This window comes from Paramisgurnus dabryanus, chromosome 11, assembly GCF_030506205.2.
Source record: "Paramisgurnus dabryanus chromosome 11, PD_genome_1.1, whole genome shotgun sequence".
Taxonomy (NCBI): Eukaryota; Metazoa; Chordata; class Actinopteri; order Cypriniformes; family Cobitidae; genus Paramisgurnus; species Paramisgurnus dabryanus.
This window is the reverse complement of record NC_133347.1, coordinates 4,123,885-4,145,938: the sequence shown is the minus strand read 5'-3', so window position 1 is coordinate 4,145,938 and position 22,054 is coordinate 4,123,885. Positions and strand designations below refer to the sequence as shown.

At 35.2% G+C, this 22,054-nt stretch overlaps 1 protein-coding gene and 1 long non-coding RNA gene across 3 annotated transcripts; one reads left to right on the top strand and one right to left on the bottom strand.

Moving 5' to 3' along the window:
• Nucleotides 1-547: 547 nt before the first annotated feature.
• LOC141282974 (uncharacterized) lies at nucleotides 548-7,058 on the bottom strand. 2 transcript variants are annotated; one of them, XR_012337909.1, is made up of 2 exons: nucleotides 6,892-7,058; nucleotides 548-803 (listed from the first exon to the last, which is right to left on the bottom strand). It is a non-coding gene; the product is annotated as an uncharacterized lncRNA (long non-coding RNA). The 2 variants fall into 2 exon arrangements; XR_012337908.1 differs by lacking the exon at nucleotides 6,892-7,058 and adding an exon at nucleotides 1,450-3,211.
• A 4,456-nt stretch (nucleotides 7,059-11,514) lies between these two features.
• LOC135730327 (uncharacterized) lies at nucleotides 11,515-17,743 on the top strand. The gene is made up of 8 exons (XM_065248219.2): nucleotides 11,515-11,606; nucleotides 14,034-14,104; nucleotides 14,320-14,440; nucleotides 14,588-14,619; nucleotides 14,749-14,794; nucleotides 16,063-16,380; nucleotides 16,678-16,794; nucleotides 17,395-17,743. The coding sequence occupies exons 3-8, from the start codon at nucleotides 14,392-14,394 to the stop codon at nucleotides 17,442-17,444; spliced, it is 612 nt and encodes a 203-aa protein (XP_065104291.1). The 5' UTR covers nucleotides 11,515-11,606; nucleotides 14,034-14,104; nucleotides 14,320-14,391; the 3' UTR covers nucleotides 17,445-17,743.
• Nucleotides 17,744-22,054: the final 4,311 nt, after the last annotated feature.

Genomic DNA, 22,054 nt, shown 5'->3' with positions numbered 1-22,054 from the left:
TGATTACACTTCAAGTGTAAATAGTATGCTAAAATTGAACAACTTTTTTTAAACTTCAAGTGCACTAAAATACACTCCTGAAAATCAAGATTTATGAGTAATTAAGCACACTTACAGTACAATTGCATTGTATTGCAATTTTAATGGAAATACACTTAAAAAGCCATTGCAGCACAAATTATAGTTGTGTTTAAGTACATTTTGTGCATACTGCTATCATACTTATAATTAGTATAAACTATGTTAATTTAGTATGCCTCTGTAATATTTCAAGTGCTCTACAAATGCACTTCCTAACTATTTTTAGTGCTTTTAAAGTGTCCCACAATGACAATAATAATGTTTTTAAAGTGAATTTCAATTATAACCTAAACATCATAGACACGTACTTTCAGTGCAATATTATTATAGTGTATTTTTATATTTTAAGTATATTTAATTTGTACTTTTATCCCCATTTTGTTATACTTAAGCATGAATATTGCTGTTACACTACAAGTGTATAATATAACAATTCAGTTCAAATGCACACAAACAGATTACAAACTGCATTTCAAAAAAGGATCTTTATTAATGACACAAAAGTAACACACAAAACAGATATTGGCAAAATGGGGAACCTTAAACAGTCGACTTTCTTTGAAATGCCGGGAAGAGAACAATTGCGAACAACTTGTACTATATGGACATCTAGCTCTGATTTGAACTACTGGAGGCCTTGTAACTGGCATTGTTGCACTTCCTCCGTAGAAGGTCCCGGATCTCTGCCACCTCGATGTTGGGGAATCACTCCCTCACTGCATCTGTAAAACAGGAAAGAGACATTTCAATTTCAATTTTATTTATATAGCGCTTTTCACAATTTGTAGTTGTTTCAAAGCAGCTTTACATTAAAAGAAGCAGGGGAAACAGAAAAATCGACAGACAATATAAGTAGCAAAATACAGCGGCTATGAATAAACTTTACAAGTGAGCAAATTAATAATGTCTCGTATACAAGAGGGTGCTAAGTTAAGCCAATGTTGCTTGACTCCCCGGGGTTAAAGAAACCCTAGGAGAAAAACCTCAGGGAGGAACAAAAAGTCCTAGGAGGAAAAGATATACACATATATATATATGGGATGTAAACGGATAAGGAGATTTAAAGGGTTCCGTCTAGGGCTGCACGATAAATCGCATGTGTTTGTCAGGCGCATCTCCTCAGTAATGCCGGTTCCTTGATTAGTATTAAATCGCCATCAGCTGTTTTCAGATGGAGCAGCTTTAACTACAGAGCCGTAGTTCCCTGACAAGCTGGGCCATATCGCATACATATCGCAGCCGATACGTCCGCGATAATTAATGCGAAATTGCCCCGATTGTCAGTGAACTACGGCTCTGTGTAGTTAAAGCTGCTACATCTGAAAACAGCTGATGGCGATTTAATACTAATCAAGGAACCGGCATTACTGAGGAGATGCGCCTGACAAACACATGCGACTTATCGTGCAGCCCTAGTTCCGTCGGTGGTCAGGCATCGGCTGGGCATCACGTTGAAGGGCAGCCAGTAGATCAGTGGTGTGTTGACCTCCACGGCAGCCAGAACTGGTCTGTTTGTCTCAATGTCCTCGGGTTTGAGGACGAGACAGGGAGAGAGAAACAAAATCCTATTAGCGTAGGGGCCATTCACATGTAATGCAGTGTCACACAGTGTTGTGTTTTAATATCTGCTCGGTTCCAGACAGGCTAGCTATTGCGGCATTAGTAAATTACCCAGACGAGTTATGTGAATGCTTTGTTCCGTACAAGCTAACTTTTGCGAGATAAGTATAATTTACTAGACAAATTATGTGAATGCTTTGTTAAAGAAAAAAAGTCTTAAAGAATAATTCCGGTATTAAACACTTTGAGTCTCATTTCTGGTTTGTTTTGGATGAACTACAGTGATGGTCACTGAAATTTTGACAATGGGTCGTGTCTTGACTTTTTAACTTGTTTAGAAGCGTCTCTTGACTGCTTCAGAATGGAAGTCAAGGGCCATGCACAAACATGTCATTAAAACAACACTTAACGTTCATTTTCAAAACTGTGCTACTCACAGAGTGGTTTGTGGTGTTCGTTGATGATTAAAAACAAATATATCAGAGCAATGTATGATTTCAATCCGTGTTATTTGCTATAGTGGATCTATTTTTTCAGACACCTCACAACCACGTATATACTTCCGCTCTATATTTGAGTCTGAAGCGTTAGCACACTCTTGACCACTTGATGGCGACAACCACTTTGCCTAACAAGGATGCTGAACGGAACTTGGTGTCTAGCGTATAGACAGTCACAATCGAGCTCAAATTCAAACCTAAGGCTGGTCACTGAGCCATCAAATATGGGAAAAATTTGTGCCCTACTCCGAGGGCACAGTTGCTCTGCTCATGCTAGCCTTTTGAGAGAAACCGAGCGAAAAAACTACAACCAGGCATGTGATTGGCTAAGGACAAAAAAGCAGGAAAATATATTAAGACCCCCCCCCACACACACACGCCAATCAAACTGGTGGCGGATCTATACGGATAGTAAAGTAGGACCCATAACAACTTATTTGAACAAAAAAACACATTTTAATTTATTTTACAGCTAGATGTGCAACATGCAACTTTTTTGTACAGTATGACACATAACTTATTTGGTGGATGTGTAACAGTGGGAATCAAAAGCAAGTGTCTTGTCCACTGCTCCATCACCACCTCTCTCTATATCAACAACCATGATAAAAAATATGTTTTAACTTATTTTTGTTTTGCATTTTTACCCAACTTTAACAGCTAAATGTGCAACATGCAAATGTTCATGTCAAAAGAAGGCCTATTTTGCCGACATCCAAATAAAATGTAGGCAATGGCTTATAAAGAACTAAAGGCATGGCTACTTTTAATTTTATACTTTAAATAAATTTCCAAGCCTGTACTTTGATACTTTTACTTGAGTAAAGAAGTTAAATCAGTACTTCTATTTTACCAGAGTATTTTTTTAATACAAATATCTGTAAAATGTGCTGCACAGGACCATTAGTTATAATAAAGTGTCTTAAAGGTCTCTTTTTCTAATTTTAGACCCCTGTAGATGAGTAACTTTGTTAGCTGTTAAACATGAACAATAGAAGGTTGACACTAATAAATAGAAGTAATTGTACAAAAAAGTGCAGGTGCTATTTATTTTAATCAAACTGGTCAACCTTAAAGGACAAGTTCGGTATTTTAGACTTAAAGCCCTGTTTTCAGATTGTTTATGGTCAAATAGAATGGTTTTGACTGAAATTTCGACATTTTCGGCTGCCCTGAGAATTTTCGCTTGTTTGTGTTTCAGCTCAGACCTCTACAATGGCTTTATAGGTGCACTGGAACAATCCTTCCTAAAATGCATTAAACTTTCGTTTACAAAGACGAGAAACTCACCGAGCGGTCAGGGGTGTTCACTGATATGCTCACACAAAAATCGCGTTAAAAGATGCTTTCCAACAGCTGTTTTAGCATTCGTTGTTAACTTGTGGACCTATTTCCCCAAACGCCTCACACCCGTACATTCTTCCGCTTAGAGCTTGAATAATAAACACTCCAGCCCAGGAGGTGGCGCTAATCCGCCTTTGCCAATTGCAAGAATAGAAACAAAGTTCCCGGCGCGGAGTAATACCGTACCTCACAGGACGTCTAATACAGTCAATGGAGTTGGTATAAACTACGATAAAACCTGTTGGAATGCGTCTTTTGGAGCGATTTTTGTGTGAGCATACCAGTGAACACCCCTGACCACTCGGTGAGTTTCACGTCTTTGTAAACGAAAGTTTAATGCATTTTAGGAAGGATTGTTCCAGTGCACCTATAAAGCCATTGTAGAGGTCTGAGCTGAAACACAAACAAGCGAAAATTCTCAGTGCAGCCGAAAATGTCGAAATTTCAGTCAAAACCATTCTATTTGACCATAAACAATCTGAAAACAGGGCTTTAAGTCTAAAATACCGAACTTGTCCTTTAAAACTTTAAACACACGAAACCTTTGAAACAAACGATGATACAGAGCTCAATCCCAAATCTGCAGCCTTCCGGAGGTCGCATTTCTAAGCTGCATACGTCATCAAGACTCATCAAGAGTCACAATATTAACAATAATGAAGTTTACTATTATTCTTAGTTAATCGTAAATTGTTGTAATATGTTTATCAGGGCTTGACATTAACTTTTTGAGGAACTTGTCCTTTGGACAAGTAAATTTGTGTTTCACTTGTCCATGCACAAAAGTCACTTGTCCGGGTAAAGATTTATAATATAATGTATTTTTTGAGTTTTGCTAATCAGTGGCGGAGCAAGGGATTTTTTCATAGGGGTGGCCAGGCAGGGGCCAGCAGTTACTCTGGGGTGGCACATAAAATCTCTATCATCCAACCTTAAAATACTTTTAAGTATTATAGTGTGTTAATCAGAATAATGTAACATACAATTGCTACAATAATTTAATTTTTATTCAAATGAATTGAGATTAACATACAATTTATAGTCATAATTCAACCTCCATGTTTTTTCATGTGAATCATGTGAATTTTGAAGGCTACTTTAATGTATTTTACTAAGATTTGTTTGGCTGCTTCTTGCTACTCTTTCTGAAGAAGGATGCTATATCTGCTGCCTTTCTCTTCATTTTTCCCTCATTTCAATGATTGTCTGGCATTAAAACACTAAAGCAAAACATTAAAACATTACCATGTTTTTAAAAACTTATTAGGGTAAATGTATCTAGATTATCTGTTATATATAAAATCAATCTTAATCCTTGCATTTACGCTGTAATGTCTGTGTGGGATATTTTAATGTACAGTGACGAACTCTGTCAGATTCAAATCGGCTGTCACGCGGCGCAAACACACGTAGGCGCGCTGAAAGAGAGATTCTCATTATAAAACAGATTCTTAAACAAGATTTTAAGCCATTTATGTGTTTTTACCGAACTTTAGAAGAGAAATTTATATTCACGCCGGAGCCTGAAGAAACACTCCGTCCCGCGATTCCCGCCCCTCCGTGTTGGTCGATCAGGTTTCATGCACGAATGTAATGCTCAGTTAGGTTAAACCAGGCTCGATGAGGTAACTTATTTCCTTGCCTTTTTTCGGAACCAATATTGTTGCATCGTCCCTCTCTCAGTCGCCACCAGGATATTCTGCAATGGCGCTCGTTTTTCCTCTCATTTCTGTGAAAATTGCTGCTCCAAATCCACCAAGTAAACCGACGTGTATATGTTTGCCGCTTTGTTTCGCGTCACGCGAGTGACAGCCAAACGTCGCAAATGAGGAGAAGAGAGGAGATAAACGATCGGGTCTGATTGGTGAATACAATCATACTTCGCCATCCGCCATTTGCGAACGGTCAGAAACACGTCCTTGTTGATACTTGGAAAGGAAGGAAAATGCATCTCTTTGTCATCTGCCACCGGTGTGGCCCTGTTGCGCGGGGACGGCGATTGTGGTTCCGTCCCGGGTTACCATGGCGACGGCTGTGAGATACCCCCCTCCCCCCTTATTATTTTTTTTTTTACATATCTGCATGATTCACGTAGGTCACATTTTCAGGTCGGAAAATCCGGAATTCCGGATTAATCCGGAAAAATCACATCCCTGTACAACCAGATGTAAACAGACCCTTTTCCATTTCCGGCGGCAGAGTGATATATCAGCGAGCAATGAGTCTTCCAAGAGAAGTCAATGGAATTTTACAAAATGCCAAATAAAACACCACAGAAACTGTATTTCGCTACACTACTTGTTTTTAATCATCAACGAACACCAAGAACCACTCGGTGAGTAGCACCCCTTACGAAAATTAACCATGGTTTTACTACAGTTAAGACCAAAAAAACCATGGTTACTGTAGTAAAACCATAGCTACCACAAAATAACAATGGTTTTGACAACCATGGTTTTCAAAAACCATAGTTAAACCATGGTTAGTGTAGTAAAACCATGGTTTTGCTCATAGTAATCAATTGACCAAAAAAAACATGGTTACTACACTTTTACCACAATAAAACCATGGTTAATATTCGTAAGGGACAGTTTTGAAAATGAAGGTTAAGTGTTGTTTTAATGACATGTTTGTGCATGACCCTTGACTTCCACTCTGAAGCAGTGAAGAGACGCTTCTAAACGAGTCAAAAAAAGACACGACCCATTGTCAAAATTACAGTGTCCATCACTGTAATTCATCCAAAACAAACCAGAAATAAGACTCAAAGTGTTAAATACCAGAATTATCCTTTAATGGAGCATTTCACCTGTAGAAACATTCATCTTTATTGAAAGTGTCTCATATTTGTAGTGGAAATGTAACATACATTTCGAATTTGGTGCCTATTTGACTAAAAAAGGGGTGTTTGTAGTCTCACCACCTCAACAAAGATATTGGACTTCCTTCTTTCAATGATGCAAAATTATAATTTTTTACATCATTGAAAGAAGGAAGTGCAACACTGAAATCTGTATTTCTCCTGTCTCAGGAAATGATGCATGACCATTCAAAAACATGACTGGGGTTCTAAAGATACAAAGCTTAATACAAATGGGTGAAGTGTCCCTTTAGATTTAAAGTGATTGACTGTGTCTGATTCACAGATACCAGTTGGCAAATCATTTCAGAGCTTAGACACTTTTGATATTCTAGGGAAAATTAAGAGACCAGAATTTTGCGACCGCAGTGTACGTGTTGGATTGTATTCTGATATTAATTCTCTAAGATACGAAGGTGCTGGGCCTTTTAAGGTTTTATTGGTGATTAATAGTATTTTTAATTGTATGCGATATTTGACTGGTAGCCAGCATGACATGGGCATGAATTAAAACAATATTAAATTAAAAGATTAAACTTAACTTACATCATTTTTACACAGAAACCTCTTCAGCGTCAGCAAGGTCGACCACATGGTACATGGCCTCTGTAAACACAAACATGGATAGACATCATATTAAAAAAGAAGACAATCATACAACTTTAAAATATATTTTGACTCCAAGCCTCTTTACAACAACATCTAACGTTAGTTTATCTTAAACTTAAAGTGAAGCTGGCTTGGTTACTAAATAGAATAAAGCTATTAAAACAGGCTTGCAAAATAAGCAGCATCTATCAGAACTTACCTACAGCAATGAGCTTTTAAACAACAGAAATCGTCTAAGGTTATCGTTTAAAATAGCAGAAAGAGCCATTTGCTACAGTTAGCTGAACATCTCCAACACAAGTAATCTTGCCGTTTTATTTTTAAAGTTTTAAACATCGAATTGATTCGTTTATCAGGCATTTTGCATGTTACTTTGCTCACTGAAAAACCGCATGTTCAAGTTCCTAACGTTACTGTGTACAGTGTATAACTTACTCTTAATGTTTCCTGTGTGTGCTTTAAATTAAAACACTTCTCGCATAAAGACAAAAATAATCACAGTGAAGAACAAAATAGGAACAAATATGGAACAGATCTGCGCGATGTAAAGGAATGAAAGTCAAACTTACCTCAGCCGTACTGTTTAGCATGAAAACGAGTCAGTAGCGGTTTGAAAAATGCCGTTGATCCTGATTGGTGGGAATGAATGGGTGGGTGCAGGTGCATTCTGGGAATTTGAGTCTTTTGCCCTGGCGTTGGTACTGCTTTAGCATGCTGCTGTAGATGTATTTTGACTACAATTTCCAAGTTGCATTGGATGTTTTTTTTTTTTTTTCATTATTTTGGATCCTCTGCTGGCACTTTATGTACTTTTTATAATCTGCGTTTTCACACTGATTTGTTCTTTATACTTTATCAATAATAAAAATATTAAATATTTTTATAAAATGTATAACGTTTACAAAACATGTTTAGTTGACAAACATGTTGACAGTTATTTTGAGTGATGCTCAGATTTTCTTAAATAAAAAAAACCTTTATCAATTAAATTACATTAGCATAATAATACATGTATTTAGTAAACACACTTGTAGATATATAATGTTTTTATGTTATGTGCTGCCTTGAACCCCCCACCCAGCTTTGAAAACAGAGACAGCAACGCTGTCATTAACCCTTCACACCTCACAACCAGCACTCCTTACAACCAGCTGTGAGGATTCCTAGAAACTTCCACCAGTATACATCCATATACACAAGGTTTCTGGATGTTTCACGAGTTTACTTCTGAGTATTACGTTTCCAAGCACTCTGCCTCATTTATCTGGCAAACCTAAAGTTTAGCAGGGATTTCCCATCCGTATTTGTCTGGATACAGCTCTTTTCATGCAGTGTATAGCCTACATTTTATTATTCTAACGTATTTTATGAAAGTACTCTGATATGCAACTAAAAATACACTTATTTTATAGTGTACTGTATAAAGTGTACAGAAGTCACACTTCTAATGAAGTGAGATCCTAGTATGCTAAAAAAGTAAATTAACAATTAATTTCCAAAAAATATACTTCCCATAAGTATATTGAATTGTCACTCTAAGTATGTCAAATTTAATACACTTAAAAAAATAAACTTCTATACAATTTAAAATGACAACAAAGTACACTTTCAAAAAGTACATTTAAAAAATATTTTAATTACTGGTAAATTAGTATACTTATTTTTTGGACTCTTAAGTTGAACTTAATTACATCTTTTTTTTAAGTATACTTTCAAAAAGTACATTTAAAAGATAATTGAATTACTGGTAAATTCATTATACTTATTTTTTGGACTCTTAAGTTGAACTTAATTACATATTTTTTGAAGTATACTTTCAAAAAGTACATTTAAAAGATAATTGAATTACTGGTAAATTAGTATACTTATTTTTTGGACTCTTAAGTTGAACTTAATTACATATTTTTTGAAGTATACTTTCAAAAAGTACATTTAAAAGATAATTGAATTACTGGTAAATTAGTATACTTATTTTTTGGACTGTTAAGTTGAACTTAATTATATCTTTTTGGAAGTATACTTTTAAAAAGTACATATTAAATACTCTTTAAATTAAGTACAACAAGTAGAAGCATACTTGTTTTATACTTCATGTACTTCAATCATATTTCTAATACACTAAAGTATACTACTTTTTTACCTGGGTTAGCATTGCTTTTTGCTACAATCTCTGTCCAAACTTAATATGGATATGGTTTTAGAAAATATATGGTTAATTAATAATAAGATTATTAAAAAAATGTGAGAAAGAAAATGCAGCGCGTGGTCGTAACAAGAACCATCGCCATAGAAACCGAAGGCACGCTGAATCTGCACTCGAGCTTTAGCGCGGTAGCGCTCATGGACGTTTTCCGATCGACTCGGGTTATAAACACAACATTAATCAGACTTGGGACCCAAAGTAATTAAACTAGGACCTAACCGGACCCGACAGACCATTTAAAATATAAACCCGGAACCATACGAGTCCCGCGTCCTCAGTGAAGAAAGACCTCTGCTCAAGTTCAGAAACAAGGAAGACACTGCGCTTGCGTCGCGTCCCACCCAATTCATTGAAAAACAGCTGAGCACGCAAACGCACACTGATAGGGAGAGACACGACGTGCTTTCACGCAAAATGAAGCCAACGTGTTGATGGCTCAGAGCACGTTATAAAACGTATTCTTAAAATCCACATTTCTGTTTTAATAAATGCTCATAGTAAATCATAGCATATTGTCTAAAACATTAGGTAGCACATTTGCGACCCATTAAAAATTAGGGTCGCAACGGCAGTTCAAAAGGTCGCATATGCGACCATTTTGGTCGCAGTGTAGCTCCCTGTGTTAACAGTGCTATTTCCTTTGTAAACTTGTATCCATTCATGTGGTTCATTGGAGTGTGTTTCACTTGTTACCCAAAACTTTGCAACTTTCAAAATGTTAAGAGCAAGATGAAGCATCTTTTTAGTTATCTTTTGCTTATCAGTTGGTTAGCCTTACGTGAGTTTATATATATTTTTAGTATTATTGTGTTATTACATAAATTAATATATAATCATTTTTTGTGTCAATCTAGAAATTTATTACACTAATTTGTTCCTGTTTCTGGAAACAGGAATTGTTTGAATTAAATTGAATTAAAACTGAGAATGCATATGTGGGTTTTTTTTTTAAAACAACTTTTAGTTTAGTTTTTATGGTTTGTTGTGTAATGTGTGAATTTTTAATGTAAGCTTTTATTTATTATTACATTTAAGCTTCTGATGTTGTAGAATACTGTACTCTTTGACAAAAGGGTACACGCTAAAAATGATTATGACTTTACTTAAAAATTTGAGGAAACCCTTTGCCTTAAAAAACAATCCCGAAAGCAATTTCCATACTGTTCCATACTGAAATTGCTTACTTCATTTTTTTATTCAATTCAATTCAATTCAATTTTATTTAAATAGCACTTTTCACAATTGTTAATTGTTTCAAAGCAGCTTTACGTTAATAGATGTAGAAAAAGCATAGAAAAGCGAGCGTAATAATAATAATGTAACGTATACAGTAAAGTAGTAAGTTAAGCCAATGGAAGCACTCTCCAGGGGATGAAAAAAACCCTAGGAGAAAAACCCTACTGGCTAGTCCAGGGGGAAAACTCCTAGGAGGAGAAAAACCCCCGAGAGAGATACATATATATATATATATATATATATATATATATATATATATATATATATATATATATATATATATATATATATATATATACTATTGGGGTATGTGAATGGTAAGCGGATTAAACTGGTTCCGCCGGTGGTCGCTGTTCAGGCATCGGCTGGGCATCTCGTTAAAGGACGGTCAGTAGGTCAGTGGTGTGATGACCTTCACAGCAGCAGGAACTGGGTCTGTTTGTCTCATTGTCCTCGGAGTCGATGACGAGACAGGGAGAGAGAGGCAATGGGTTTCCTCATTTCCTAAAAGTTAAGTTAACTAATCATTTTTAGAGTGTACAAAAGCTGTCACTACAGGTGGTATACTTTCAAAAAGTACACCTTTGTGCCTAAAGGGTGCATATTATTACCTCAAAGATGCATACAAAGGTGCATATTAGTAAATGGTACATATTATGGTCTTTTTAAAGCGTAACGTCTCATTGATAGCTTTTGTACTTTTTCCTGACTGCGTAACGTCTTATTATATTTGTATGTCATTTCATTGGACAGGAGACCAATCGCTTCTTTGGTGGTGGTGGTGATGATGATTTTTTGCATGACCCCAGGAGAAGTAGGCAACTAGACTTTAAATTTGTTTTCTCTTTCCTTGTATTGAAAAGGTCCTTAATAAAAAAAAGTTTAATCTTACAGTTACAAAAATTTGTTGGTTTTTTTTAGTTTTCATTTTTCATTTTTTTTTTGTTTTCAACACACAGATTGCACATTTCCGGCTGACATCAGAGGTGTTCAGGTCAATCACAGGCTTCAAACTAATTTGTCAAACAAAATTAAATCAAGGAAAGCCAAGCAAATTTATTTTGTCTGTTAATACTTTTGCATTTCATTGTTGTCTTAGTTAATCAGGAAGGAATATCTTTAGTCTACATTGGTTTTGTCTCCTTCATCGCTCTTGGTCTCATCATCATGACAACTGCAGTGATATTGACCACCATTAAGAGCAAAAATAAGGGTCAGTATTTCTCCAGTCAATTATTCATCTATAAAAGCATTTAATATTATAAAAATGAATATAATATTCTGTCAATGTCTGACCCTACAAACCTTGTGTCTGATGAGTTTTGGTTCGTGCTCAGGATTATGTGTTACACCAGACTTCTCCAATCTCATTCTTTAACTTTCTTTAGTAAGGGGAACAACAGTACACAACAGACTAACTGTAATGCATTGTACAACACAGCATGGCAGTACAGTATACCAACAATGACCATGAGAAAGCAAAAATAATCCTGCAGCTTTATGAGAGACATAGAAATGAAGACAAAGAAAAACTATATATATACAAACACTGATGTTTTAGTTTTTCATTTGGATTTTATTTTGGTTCTCAAAATGAGCCACTTACGTTCCTTATTTGTTAAAATATATTTGGAGAATACTTGTACATGTGTTTCTGTTATTTTCTAATGGCTGTAGGCTTTATAGCATTTTCAATATGGGATTAGTGGTGGTCTGGCACCTGACTGTTGAATTGTTACACGGTAACGTTGGTATTTTACAAACATGGTAAGAGTGTCACATTCAGAGGTATTCAGGTCATTTACAACATACAGATTAGCTGGCCAATCAGGGACACAGCACTTTTCAGATCGATGAGTTTTGTACAAAATCCGAGCGTTTCAGGAAGTCAGAGATACAGTATCTGAAGCTACAAAAATTTAAGGTATGTGGAAAATAATGTGTTTTTTGAACACATTGTATTAAATCAAATACACAAAATAACATTGTATTTTTAGCAATGTAATAGGTGCTCTTTAAAGTTTTAGTTACTGATTTAAATGTAATTTTAACAACACTCTAGGCTAAAATAGTTTCAATTCATTTAAACCATATTTAAAAACCATGAAGCCAAATTCTCTCACTAATCTCAAAGTATTGCAGTACCCTTGTATGCCGGTAGGTGCCCCACAAACGCGAAACTATGCAAAAATATGGTAAAACAAGTGAAATCATTCAAAGTGACACAGACGTTAAAGCCATAAACTAAAAAATATGGACGTAGTGTCTGGTTTGTGAAGAGCATTTTCTAAGCTTTTGGCCGCAATTTTGGCCACGCGTTACTGCACATCACTTGCGGATATCTGAAAATGGAAAAAGAGTCACCTCAAACCATCACTGACTGTGGAAACTTTACACTGGACCTTAAGCAACGTGGATTGTGTGCATCTCCTCTCTTCCTCCAGACTCTGGGACCTTGAAGGAAATGCTAAATTTACTTCCATCAGAGAACTTTGGACCACTCAGCAGCATTCCAGAAGCGAAACACTTCTGACGCTATCTGTTATTCAAGAGTGGTTTGACACAAGGAATGCGACAGCTGAAACCCATGTCTTGCAAACGTCTGTCCGTAGTGGTTCTTGAAGTACTGACTCCAGCTGCAGTCCACTCTTTGTGAATCTCCCCCACATTTTTAAATGGGTTTTGTTTCACAATCCTCTCCAGAGTGTGGTTATCCCTATTGCTTGTACACTTTTTTCTACCACATCTTTTCCTTCCCTTTGCCTCTCTATTAATGTGTTTGGACACAGAGTTCTGTGAACAGCCAGCCTCTTTTGCAATGACCTTTTGTGTGCCCTCCTTGTGCAAGGAATCAGTGGTCGTCTTTTGGAAAACTGTCAAATCAGCAGTCTTCCCCGTGATTGTGTATCCTACAGAACTAGACTGAGAGACCATTTAAATGGCTTTGCAGAGTGTGGCACCAGGGGTCTTCAATATTGAACCTTTTTATTCTAATTTTCTGAGATACTGATTTGGGGATTTTCTTTAGATGTTAGTTATAATCATCAAAATTTAAAGAAATAAACATTTGAAATATATCAGTCTCTGTGTAATGAATGAATATAGACGGTTTCATCGGACGCACGTGATACACGTCTGGATCCGAACTTTACTTCCGGTTTCGTTTTTTTTAATGGTTTGACTAGTTGCTAAACTGATTTCTTGAACAAATGCCTGGTCGAAAATAAAAAATGTTTTGGTTTCCTAGGTAATCTATGTGTTGTTTTTTTTGCTTGTCATATAAATAAACTATGTTTAAAGTACTTTGTTGTTATTTATTCTTAGCGGAGTTTACCGGAAGTTATGTGCGGACCGCGACAGCCGCTTGTTTATGTTGTTACTGCTGAAACCGTCTATAATATACATATAACCATCTATAATATAAAAAGTTTCACTTTTAGAATGGAATCAGTAAAATAAATCAACTTTTATATTCTAACTATATGACCAGCACCTGAATAAGTAGGCCTGACTGAACTCACATGTGGTCAAAGTGTGACGGTGAACAGAAACTCTGTGGTTGTGAAACATTTCAAAGGAAAAATAGCAGGAACATTTAAGGAACTCACATATTTTTCTTGATTTGTTCTTTTTTTTTCAGAAGTTTGGATTTATTTTCAGTAAGGAAATCATCTCAAGTTTATTTTTCTGAGGTCAGACATTTTTTCACAAGTAAGTAATGCAATAGGTGAAAAGGCCTAGATTTATATAACACAAAATAATTAGCTAACAGATCCGATTTTCATTAAGACTTAAGATGGGCTTTTAAGCAGGGATAATAAAACACCAACACTTCAGACACTACATAACAATGTGAAAGTACGTAAATGCTTTTCCAGCAAATAAAGAGAACTAAACTTTTGTCTGCTGTGCTGTTTTTAATACAGGAAATAAAATGTGAAGTGAAAATTACTGAGCAGCAGTCTAGTGTTTTATGCTGTGATAAAGAGTTACAAAAGATGAAGTCTGTCTTTATTTCTCTTTTGTTGGTCAGTTGGTTAACTTTAGGTGAGTAAAATATCATTTTTTTACAATGTTTTTATTTAACTTTCCATAAATGACTACATGCTGTGTGTTTTGTGTGTTTAGGGTGCCAGTAGTGTATTTACAGTATTATGATAAATTATTGTCACTTTTCTTCTTTCTTTTCTCCAGAGACATGTCAAGATATGACAGATGCATATTATGTGGGTTTAAAAACAATACTTGTTTATTTGTTTTGATGTGTTCAAATGATATTGTGTAAGGATGTTTTACTCAATATTGCAGCTATTGTTACTAAAATAATTTACTCTTTATGTGCTTTAATTTGACAGGATATCGAATATATAACTGCTGACTATGATTATGTACCAGTGACAAGTAGGCAATTATTGAGGTTTTTTTTCTCTTTTTTGTATTAAAAAGTACATTTAAAAGTTTTAATCTCACAGTCACAGAAGCTTTAAGTTGAATTTATTTTAGCAATTGTTTTGTTTTAATTTTCATATTTCTTTTTTGTTGAGACTATGGTGTAATGAGTTTGAGATTAACACTGTATCTTCCAAAACACTGAAGCTATTTTTTAAATTTCCACTGCACACATTAAAAATGCTAGGTTATTTTAGGTTATTTTTTGGGTCAGAAAGGAACAAACTCAACTTGTTGGGTTGTGGTGCGAATATTGAAAAAATCAAAGAGGGGACGTTTTTCAAATATTTGTATATATGAAAATAAATTATGAACCAGGGGCTTATATCGTTTAATTAGGGTATTAAGCTATTTATTGTAACTGTTAAAATAAAATATGTATAGAAATGTAACTTTACTTGCACTCGCCCTGAGCGAGATTCAAACAGCTCTGGTCTGGCATGAGAGTCAGACGTTAACAAGGAGCCTAAAGGGAACAAGGAACCTCGCTTGAGGTTGGCGAGTGAGGTTTACTTTTACTGCACAGCTCTCACTGACTAACTGGCCTACGTTAAAACATCTTGCCAGTCCTCTTCGATTCAAACAAGTTTCTGCGGTCTCACTCTCAAATGTAATGATTAAAAAAGGATGACATAACCTAGATGCGCTGTACCCTATTGTTACACCAGCAGAAGCGCTGACAGTAATTCTACATTCCTGCGTGGCAGCGTTTTTACTTATATTTAATTATATTAAATATATGGCCGTTTGATGACCATTAATCATGGGGGGATAAGTTTTGTACGGAGCCCCTAAGAGGACATGGAGCCAAAATTAAATAAAGTTTAATTTTGCATTCTCATGTGAAACTTTCGCTTTCATGTGCGCACGCAATAGTTTCACGTGCGCGCGATAGTTTCACGTGTGCACGCGAAACTAAACTTTGTTTTATTTTTGCTCCATGTCCCCTTTAGGGGCTCCGTAGTAAATCTTACCTTGATTATGTGTAAAAATATGCTGGGTTGTTTTAACCCATCGATGTGTCAAATAAAAACATTTTCTGGGTTAATTTAACCCAACGGTTGGGTTTGTCCCTGTGACCCAACAACGCTGACAAGTGCATATCTTTATATATCAATATTATTAGAAAGTTTAAGAATAGATACAGGCAAATTATAAAGCGCAATTTAAATGACAAAAATCTGTAAGATGTCTCACCAGCATGGTTTGTTGTATTTCAGGAGTCCCGGTGCCTCCGAATATTACAGTGTACCATCAGGTGGACGACAGAGAACATGTGATAGTGATGTGCACATTTGAAAGTGGGATTCATTGGTTTGGCTGGAGCTCTTGTGAGCTATCTGTGAAAACTGAACATAACTACACCCTGGATAAAATTAGAAACAGAGATGATGTGAATTTATTTGTGGTCACAGTGAACCCACCTGTTTCCTTTACCTGTATGTGTATGACTACATTTAATGAAAACATCACATACAGTGAGGCTTACATTTTCGATCAATCTGGCAACTTGAATATTCAAGTTCGTAAGGGCTCAGGTAATCTGTCAATCATTTATCTTTCTAATTCCAGTGCTGTTTTGACACTATTGTTCAGGGAACATCTTAGGTGTGTATAAAGTGATCGTCTATGAATACTGGTTTCAAGCTTATAAGATAGCATATAGTCAAATGATGCAACTAAAATTTAAGTTTGACCTGTAGAGATAACCTTTCAAATTGTTTATTTACATGTGATGATGTAGTGTCCTTTAGGGCTCACTTCTGGGTCTGTACTGTATGTCAGAGCTTATGATCCAAAACATCATTTTGTGTGCTATTGGTTTGTCACTTTAGATCATCATGGGGAAGGAGTTTCTTTAGTCTACATAGGTTTTGTCTCTTTCATCACTCTTGGCCTCATCATCATGATTGCTGCAGTGATATTGACCACCATTAAGAGCAATACTAAAGGTCAGTATTTTTCCAATCATTCATAAATCTATAACAGCATTTCAAATTTGTCATGATCCTGCCAGTCTGTCACAGTAATTCATAGTTCATGTGGTAGGATCTTGGCGGTACCCATGTTCTGTGTGGTAGCACATGGCCTTTTGTTTGGGTAGTGTGTTTTATTTTTTGCCCCCACATGGGTTTTTATTAATAAACCCTGTTTGAGTTCACCTATACCTCCACTTGGGCCCCATGTTTTTTGTGAAATCATGACAATTTTATGTATATAATATAATTAGCATAATATCAGGATTAGATGTTACACAGTAAACATTTTCGGTGCCATACATTTAAGGTATTATCAAAAAATGGCTTTGAAAGTAATTTTAACTTAGTATTTTATATGTTGAATATACTGTAACCTATCAAATTAAGTTTCAACTTTTTCATGATAAAAAATGTAAAACAGTAAATTAATACACTTAATAATTTGATCAAAAAGGACAAAGCCAGCCATTGGGTTAATTGAACCTAGAAAATGTTTATATTTGACCTAAAACACAAAGTACAGTACATAACAGATTAACTTTAACTATAACTGTAACTCATTGTACAACACAGGAGCCTCGCCCAACATCACAGTTATCAACAATGACTATGAGGATGCATAAATAATCTTGTGGCTTTCTGAAGGAAGAAAAACTGAGAGAAAGGAGAAGTTAGATTAATATGTTTGGCATGGTTCAAGTTTTCTACAAGTACTTCATTCACAACCATTAACACCCAGATTACTCTCTACTAAAGATGACATGTTGTTAATCTCATTTGGTCAATTTAAATTTGTGTATTACAGTAAATGTAATGTTACTGTTTCTGTTAGATGAAATGCTGATGTTTGCATGTGTTTACAGATAAGAAATTTCATGTTAAGCATCTTTTGATGAAACAAAATAAAATACAATTAAAAATACATCTGACTTTTACCAAGTTTGACCAAGCTTTTAAACCCTTCCAAAATAATTGTGTCATTTATTTAACCAGACATTTTTATAACTTGGATTTACCTTGTCAATTAAGAGAAAACACTTAACCAGCCAATAACGCTTCCTTGATGAGTTTTTAGGATAATCTATGTTTTTGCTATTATGCACTAGGTGGCGCTCTTACCCAACTTATAAAACACTGAAGCATCCACTGATCCAAAAACAGTAAAAACTCTGTGTATGTTTTGATCATTATTCTGAATCTGATCGCTTACAAAAGTCTTAAAGTTAAAATGTTCTTTCATTTGCTATATTGTATGTTTATATATTTATAGAAGACAATTTTCTGGAAGGCATTTAACTTTTGTGAAAATCATGAAAAATGCTGGTAATGCTGGCTGGCAACGTTTTTTAAAAAGCTGGCGGAGAAAAGAGTTAATTTCTCATATATATAGGTTGTTTCAGAAGGTCTTTAGGAGGTGAGTTTAGATTTAGGATGTTCACATGATCAACATCCAACCAAAACACTCTAGCAACCACATAGCAGTGAGTTTTAAAAACACAAATTTTTTTTTTCTTAATAAATCGTGTGGTATGTGAACGTGCTATTGTTTAATGGAAAAAAGCCTGTGGTTTTGTGAATGCAGATGAACCTTAAATGTAGTTTCCAGACACAAAAAACCACAATGCTGCTGTTGACAGCAACACTTTAAAAGAAAGGAAATAAAGTAACTTGAACAAAGATTTTTAGTTGGTATTACAAATGTGTCATTTTGTGTATACTTTAGCCCTAAACATGTTGCTAACAAGATTTTTTGTTGACTAGACTTACTCAAGATACTCAAGTGTTTGTCCACACACTTTTACGTTAAAAAAGGTTTGAAAGTTGCATGTTAAATGATATGATTAATATTAAATATTATTAGTGCTTTAGTGTTTGCTAACTTATGCTGTTCTTGTTGTTAGTTAGTTGTATTTCAAGTGGTTTTTAATAAATAATGTTTGTTGACTGACAACATGGTTGAGTTTTTTTGTGTTCATTGCTGAGGTTTACTGTAAGTGCATGGTGCATTGCTGCTTGTAAAAATACTTTGCTGCCTTAAACCTTTTTTTTAAATCAACTCAGATTTACAAGTCATGTCAACAGAGATGAGTTGTCACTACTTATAAAATATAGTTGAGAAAAGTCAACTTAAATGTATAAGTTATAACAACTCACCTGTAGTTATAACAACTCATCTCTAGTCAGGATAAATAATAGTAAGTTGAAATGACTTGTTAATCCAAGTTGATTCAACAAAAAATTTTAAGGCAGCAAAGTATTTTTTACAGTGCAGTAGTAAAAAAGCATTCAACACAAAAGGGTTGAACAGTTGCTTGAACATTGTTTTGGTGTTTTTGCACACTCTAGTGGCCAAATCTTCAATGATTGCACATTCCACCACAACGTAAAATAATATGCAGCATTTCTGTCAAATCAGCATATATTTAACAATTTTAAGTTATGTCAACTTATCAGAAGCCACAACTTAAAATAGTACGTTGATTTGACTTGCAAAACCAAGTTGTTTTTCTTCATGTTGCATTTTTTTACAGTGCAGTAAGAGCAGAGTGTTAGCAGAGCTAGCAGTTTTATTTAAAATATTGCAATGCATACAACATAATGAGAGACACATCACAGTTTAAAACAGGTCAAATTGTTGGTGCATGGCTCGTTTTTGCAAAACTAACTTGTGCACCTCTAAACTAGAGTCCCCCCCAGTGATTTTTTGCCGTTTCCAGCCTTGGTTTTAAAGTGTTTTTTTTCTGTATGATTGACAGAACTTGTGGTTACAGTGTCATGGTCTGTGTGAATAGAAACTGTTGTTGTGAACATTAACAAGCAAAGTGATAACTGCTTAATTGTATACAGACTGTGTAACGAATACTCACATTTTTAAAAGTTTATTTACTAAGAAGTTTGGCTTCAGTTAGCCTTTTTTTACATGATATATCATTTGAAATGTTACTATATAAATGATATTTCAGTGCACTTTTCTGCAGATTTATAGTGTAGAGAAACCTGGGCCATATCAAGAGACCTGAATATCATAGAAACTTATGTTGGTTTTACATATAATGAACAATCACCCAAAACACTCCAGCCACTGCATAGCCGTGAGTTAAAATGAGAATCTACATAAATGCATGTTTAAAGTTAATCACAAAACTTTCTGTCTAAATATGGAAGTGCAAAGTGTTTTTTTCATAGCTGTTATTAACACAGAATATAAGCTCACGTGTCAATTTAAACTGAGCTGCAGTCCTGTGATCAACATTTTACAACTAGCAATATGAAGTTTCTTTATATTTCTCTTTTGCTCAGTGGGTTAACAACACGTAAGTACAAAAAGGTTTTAAGGTCCATAAATCAATATTCTGTTTATACTGTATGCTCTTTTGTGTGTTTAAGATATGTCAATAGAAAAATTCATTTATTTATTATACCATTGCCATTTTATCTTTTTTGTCCAGAAAAATGTCGAGAATATAGCCTTCTTACTATCATTTGAGTTGAGTATGGTGTTTTAGCATGAATAACAAGCCTAATGTTTCTGTAGTACACTAGTTGGTTAATCTTTTATGTTTGGACAGGGCGATTATGATGTTTCTGAAATGGAAGACAATTATCATGAACCAGAAGCGGTGGATTTTTGCCAAACAAATAACAGGCACTAGGTGGAGGTAGAAGAGCAGAGTTTTTTCATAAACAGTCTAATTTATGTTATTTTAATGGTGCAAAGTGTCGGTTTCAGTGAATGTGATCAAAAAAATCTTGTAGATTGGAGCTTTATGACAAACCATATCAGTGGCGGCTCGTGACTCCTCATCCGAGGGGCGCGAATTCAAAATAAGTGTTCGGAGTATCATGTGTGTGGTTCCCTTTTCCAAAATATGTGTCCTGCGTGTTTAGAGATCATGTGTGCATCACGTGTTTTGTCAAAATAAGTGCCTGCTGCACACGCATCAAAACCGTTTATGATAAAAGAGACGTTACCATGGGGCCCCAAAACGCAGAGGTGTACTTGGTGAGCTGCCACTTTTTGCCCCTGTTAATCATCAAGATTCCCAGAAGACAATCATAATTTTGTTTAGTTAGGAATTCTATTTAAACATCTTTTGTGTATTTCAGTATATTCCCATAAAAGGTTTGAACGTTATTATTACATCTGCACGAATGCGCCCCCCCATTATAGTTTAGAGTGGATCATTCCACGCATTACCGCATATGCGCGCGTAGCTCAAATCAACAAGTTTTAGTGAGCAGAGCTGCAGGCAGCAGCGAGTGAGTTTGATACATAAAAAGAGCGAAGCTGCAAGGAAATAAACTAACAGTAAAACGTAGCTACACCAATGGAGCAGAAAAGATGATTCACACAAAAATGTAGCCAAAGTCTCCGCTTTTCTCCACACAAACACCACCACGGTCTGTGCTGCTCTGCCCAGCGCCAATAAAGATTGTAATTCATTCCCCAATATGCACACGAATTCGTGATCGCTTTAGTCTCATTTAAATCTCATAAAACGGTAGCATGCATCGGCTTTTCCCTCTATTTCACTAGCGAACGTCAAAGTACACAAAGTACAAGATGTGTACATTAACTGATAGATGACATCTGTATAGTTCATTAATATAAAAAATATTTACATAATGTAATGCAGAAACAATACATGACGCTTTACCATCCACTGTATAAAGTCAAATTTCACCCCTTGTTTATCTCCAGTTCTTAACACCTATTATTGCATTATTTTAAAACCATATTATGTTTCTTCTCATCGTATTATGTTCATTTGAACACAAAGTATTTTAATTTTAACTATATTGTGGATGTAATGTGGCATTAAATTTAAATATATTAAAGAAATTCAGTACACAAAGTAAAATAAAAAGTACATAAATGTTATACACATTTTTTTACCATGTAGTACTGTGGTTAGTATAAAATCCAATCATAGTATTCAAACAATACTGTATATATACTGTATATATATTAATCTCAACCTCATTGGGGGCTGAAACTTAGGTAACTCGAGAAAAAAAGTGATAGAGTAAGCGATGAGAAAGAGATACAGTAAAGGGTGCATAGTTAGGGCTCCGACACACATGGTTTTGCCTTGGGCCCCCAAATCACTAAATCCGCCCCTGGTTAGAAGTGACCAAACACATCAACGTTTTTCCTATTTAATACGAGTAGTTATACGATCAAATATGGTGGCACAAAATAAAACGTGGTGCTTTTAAAAGCGGGTTAAAA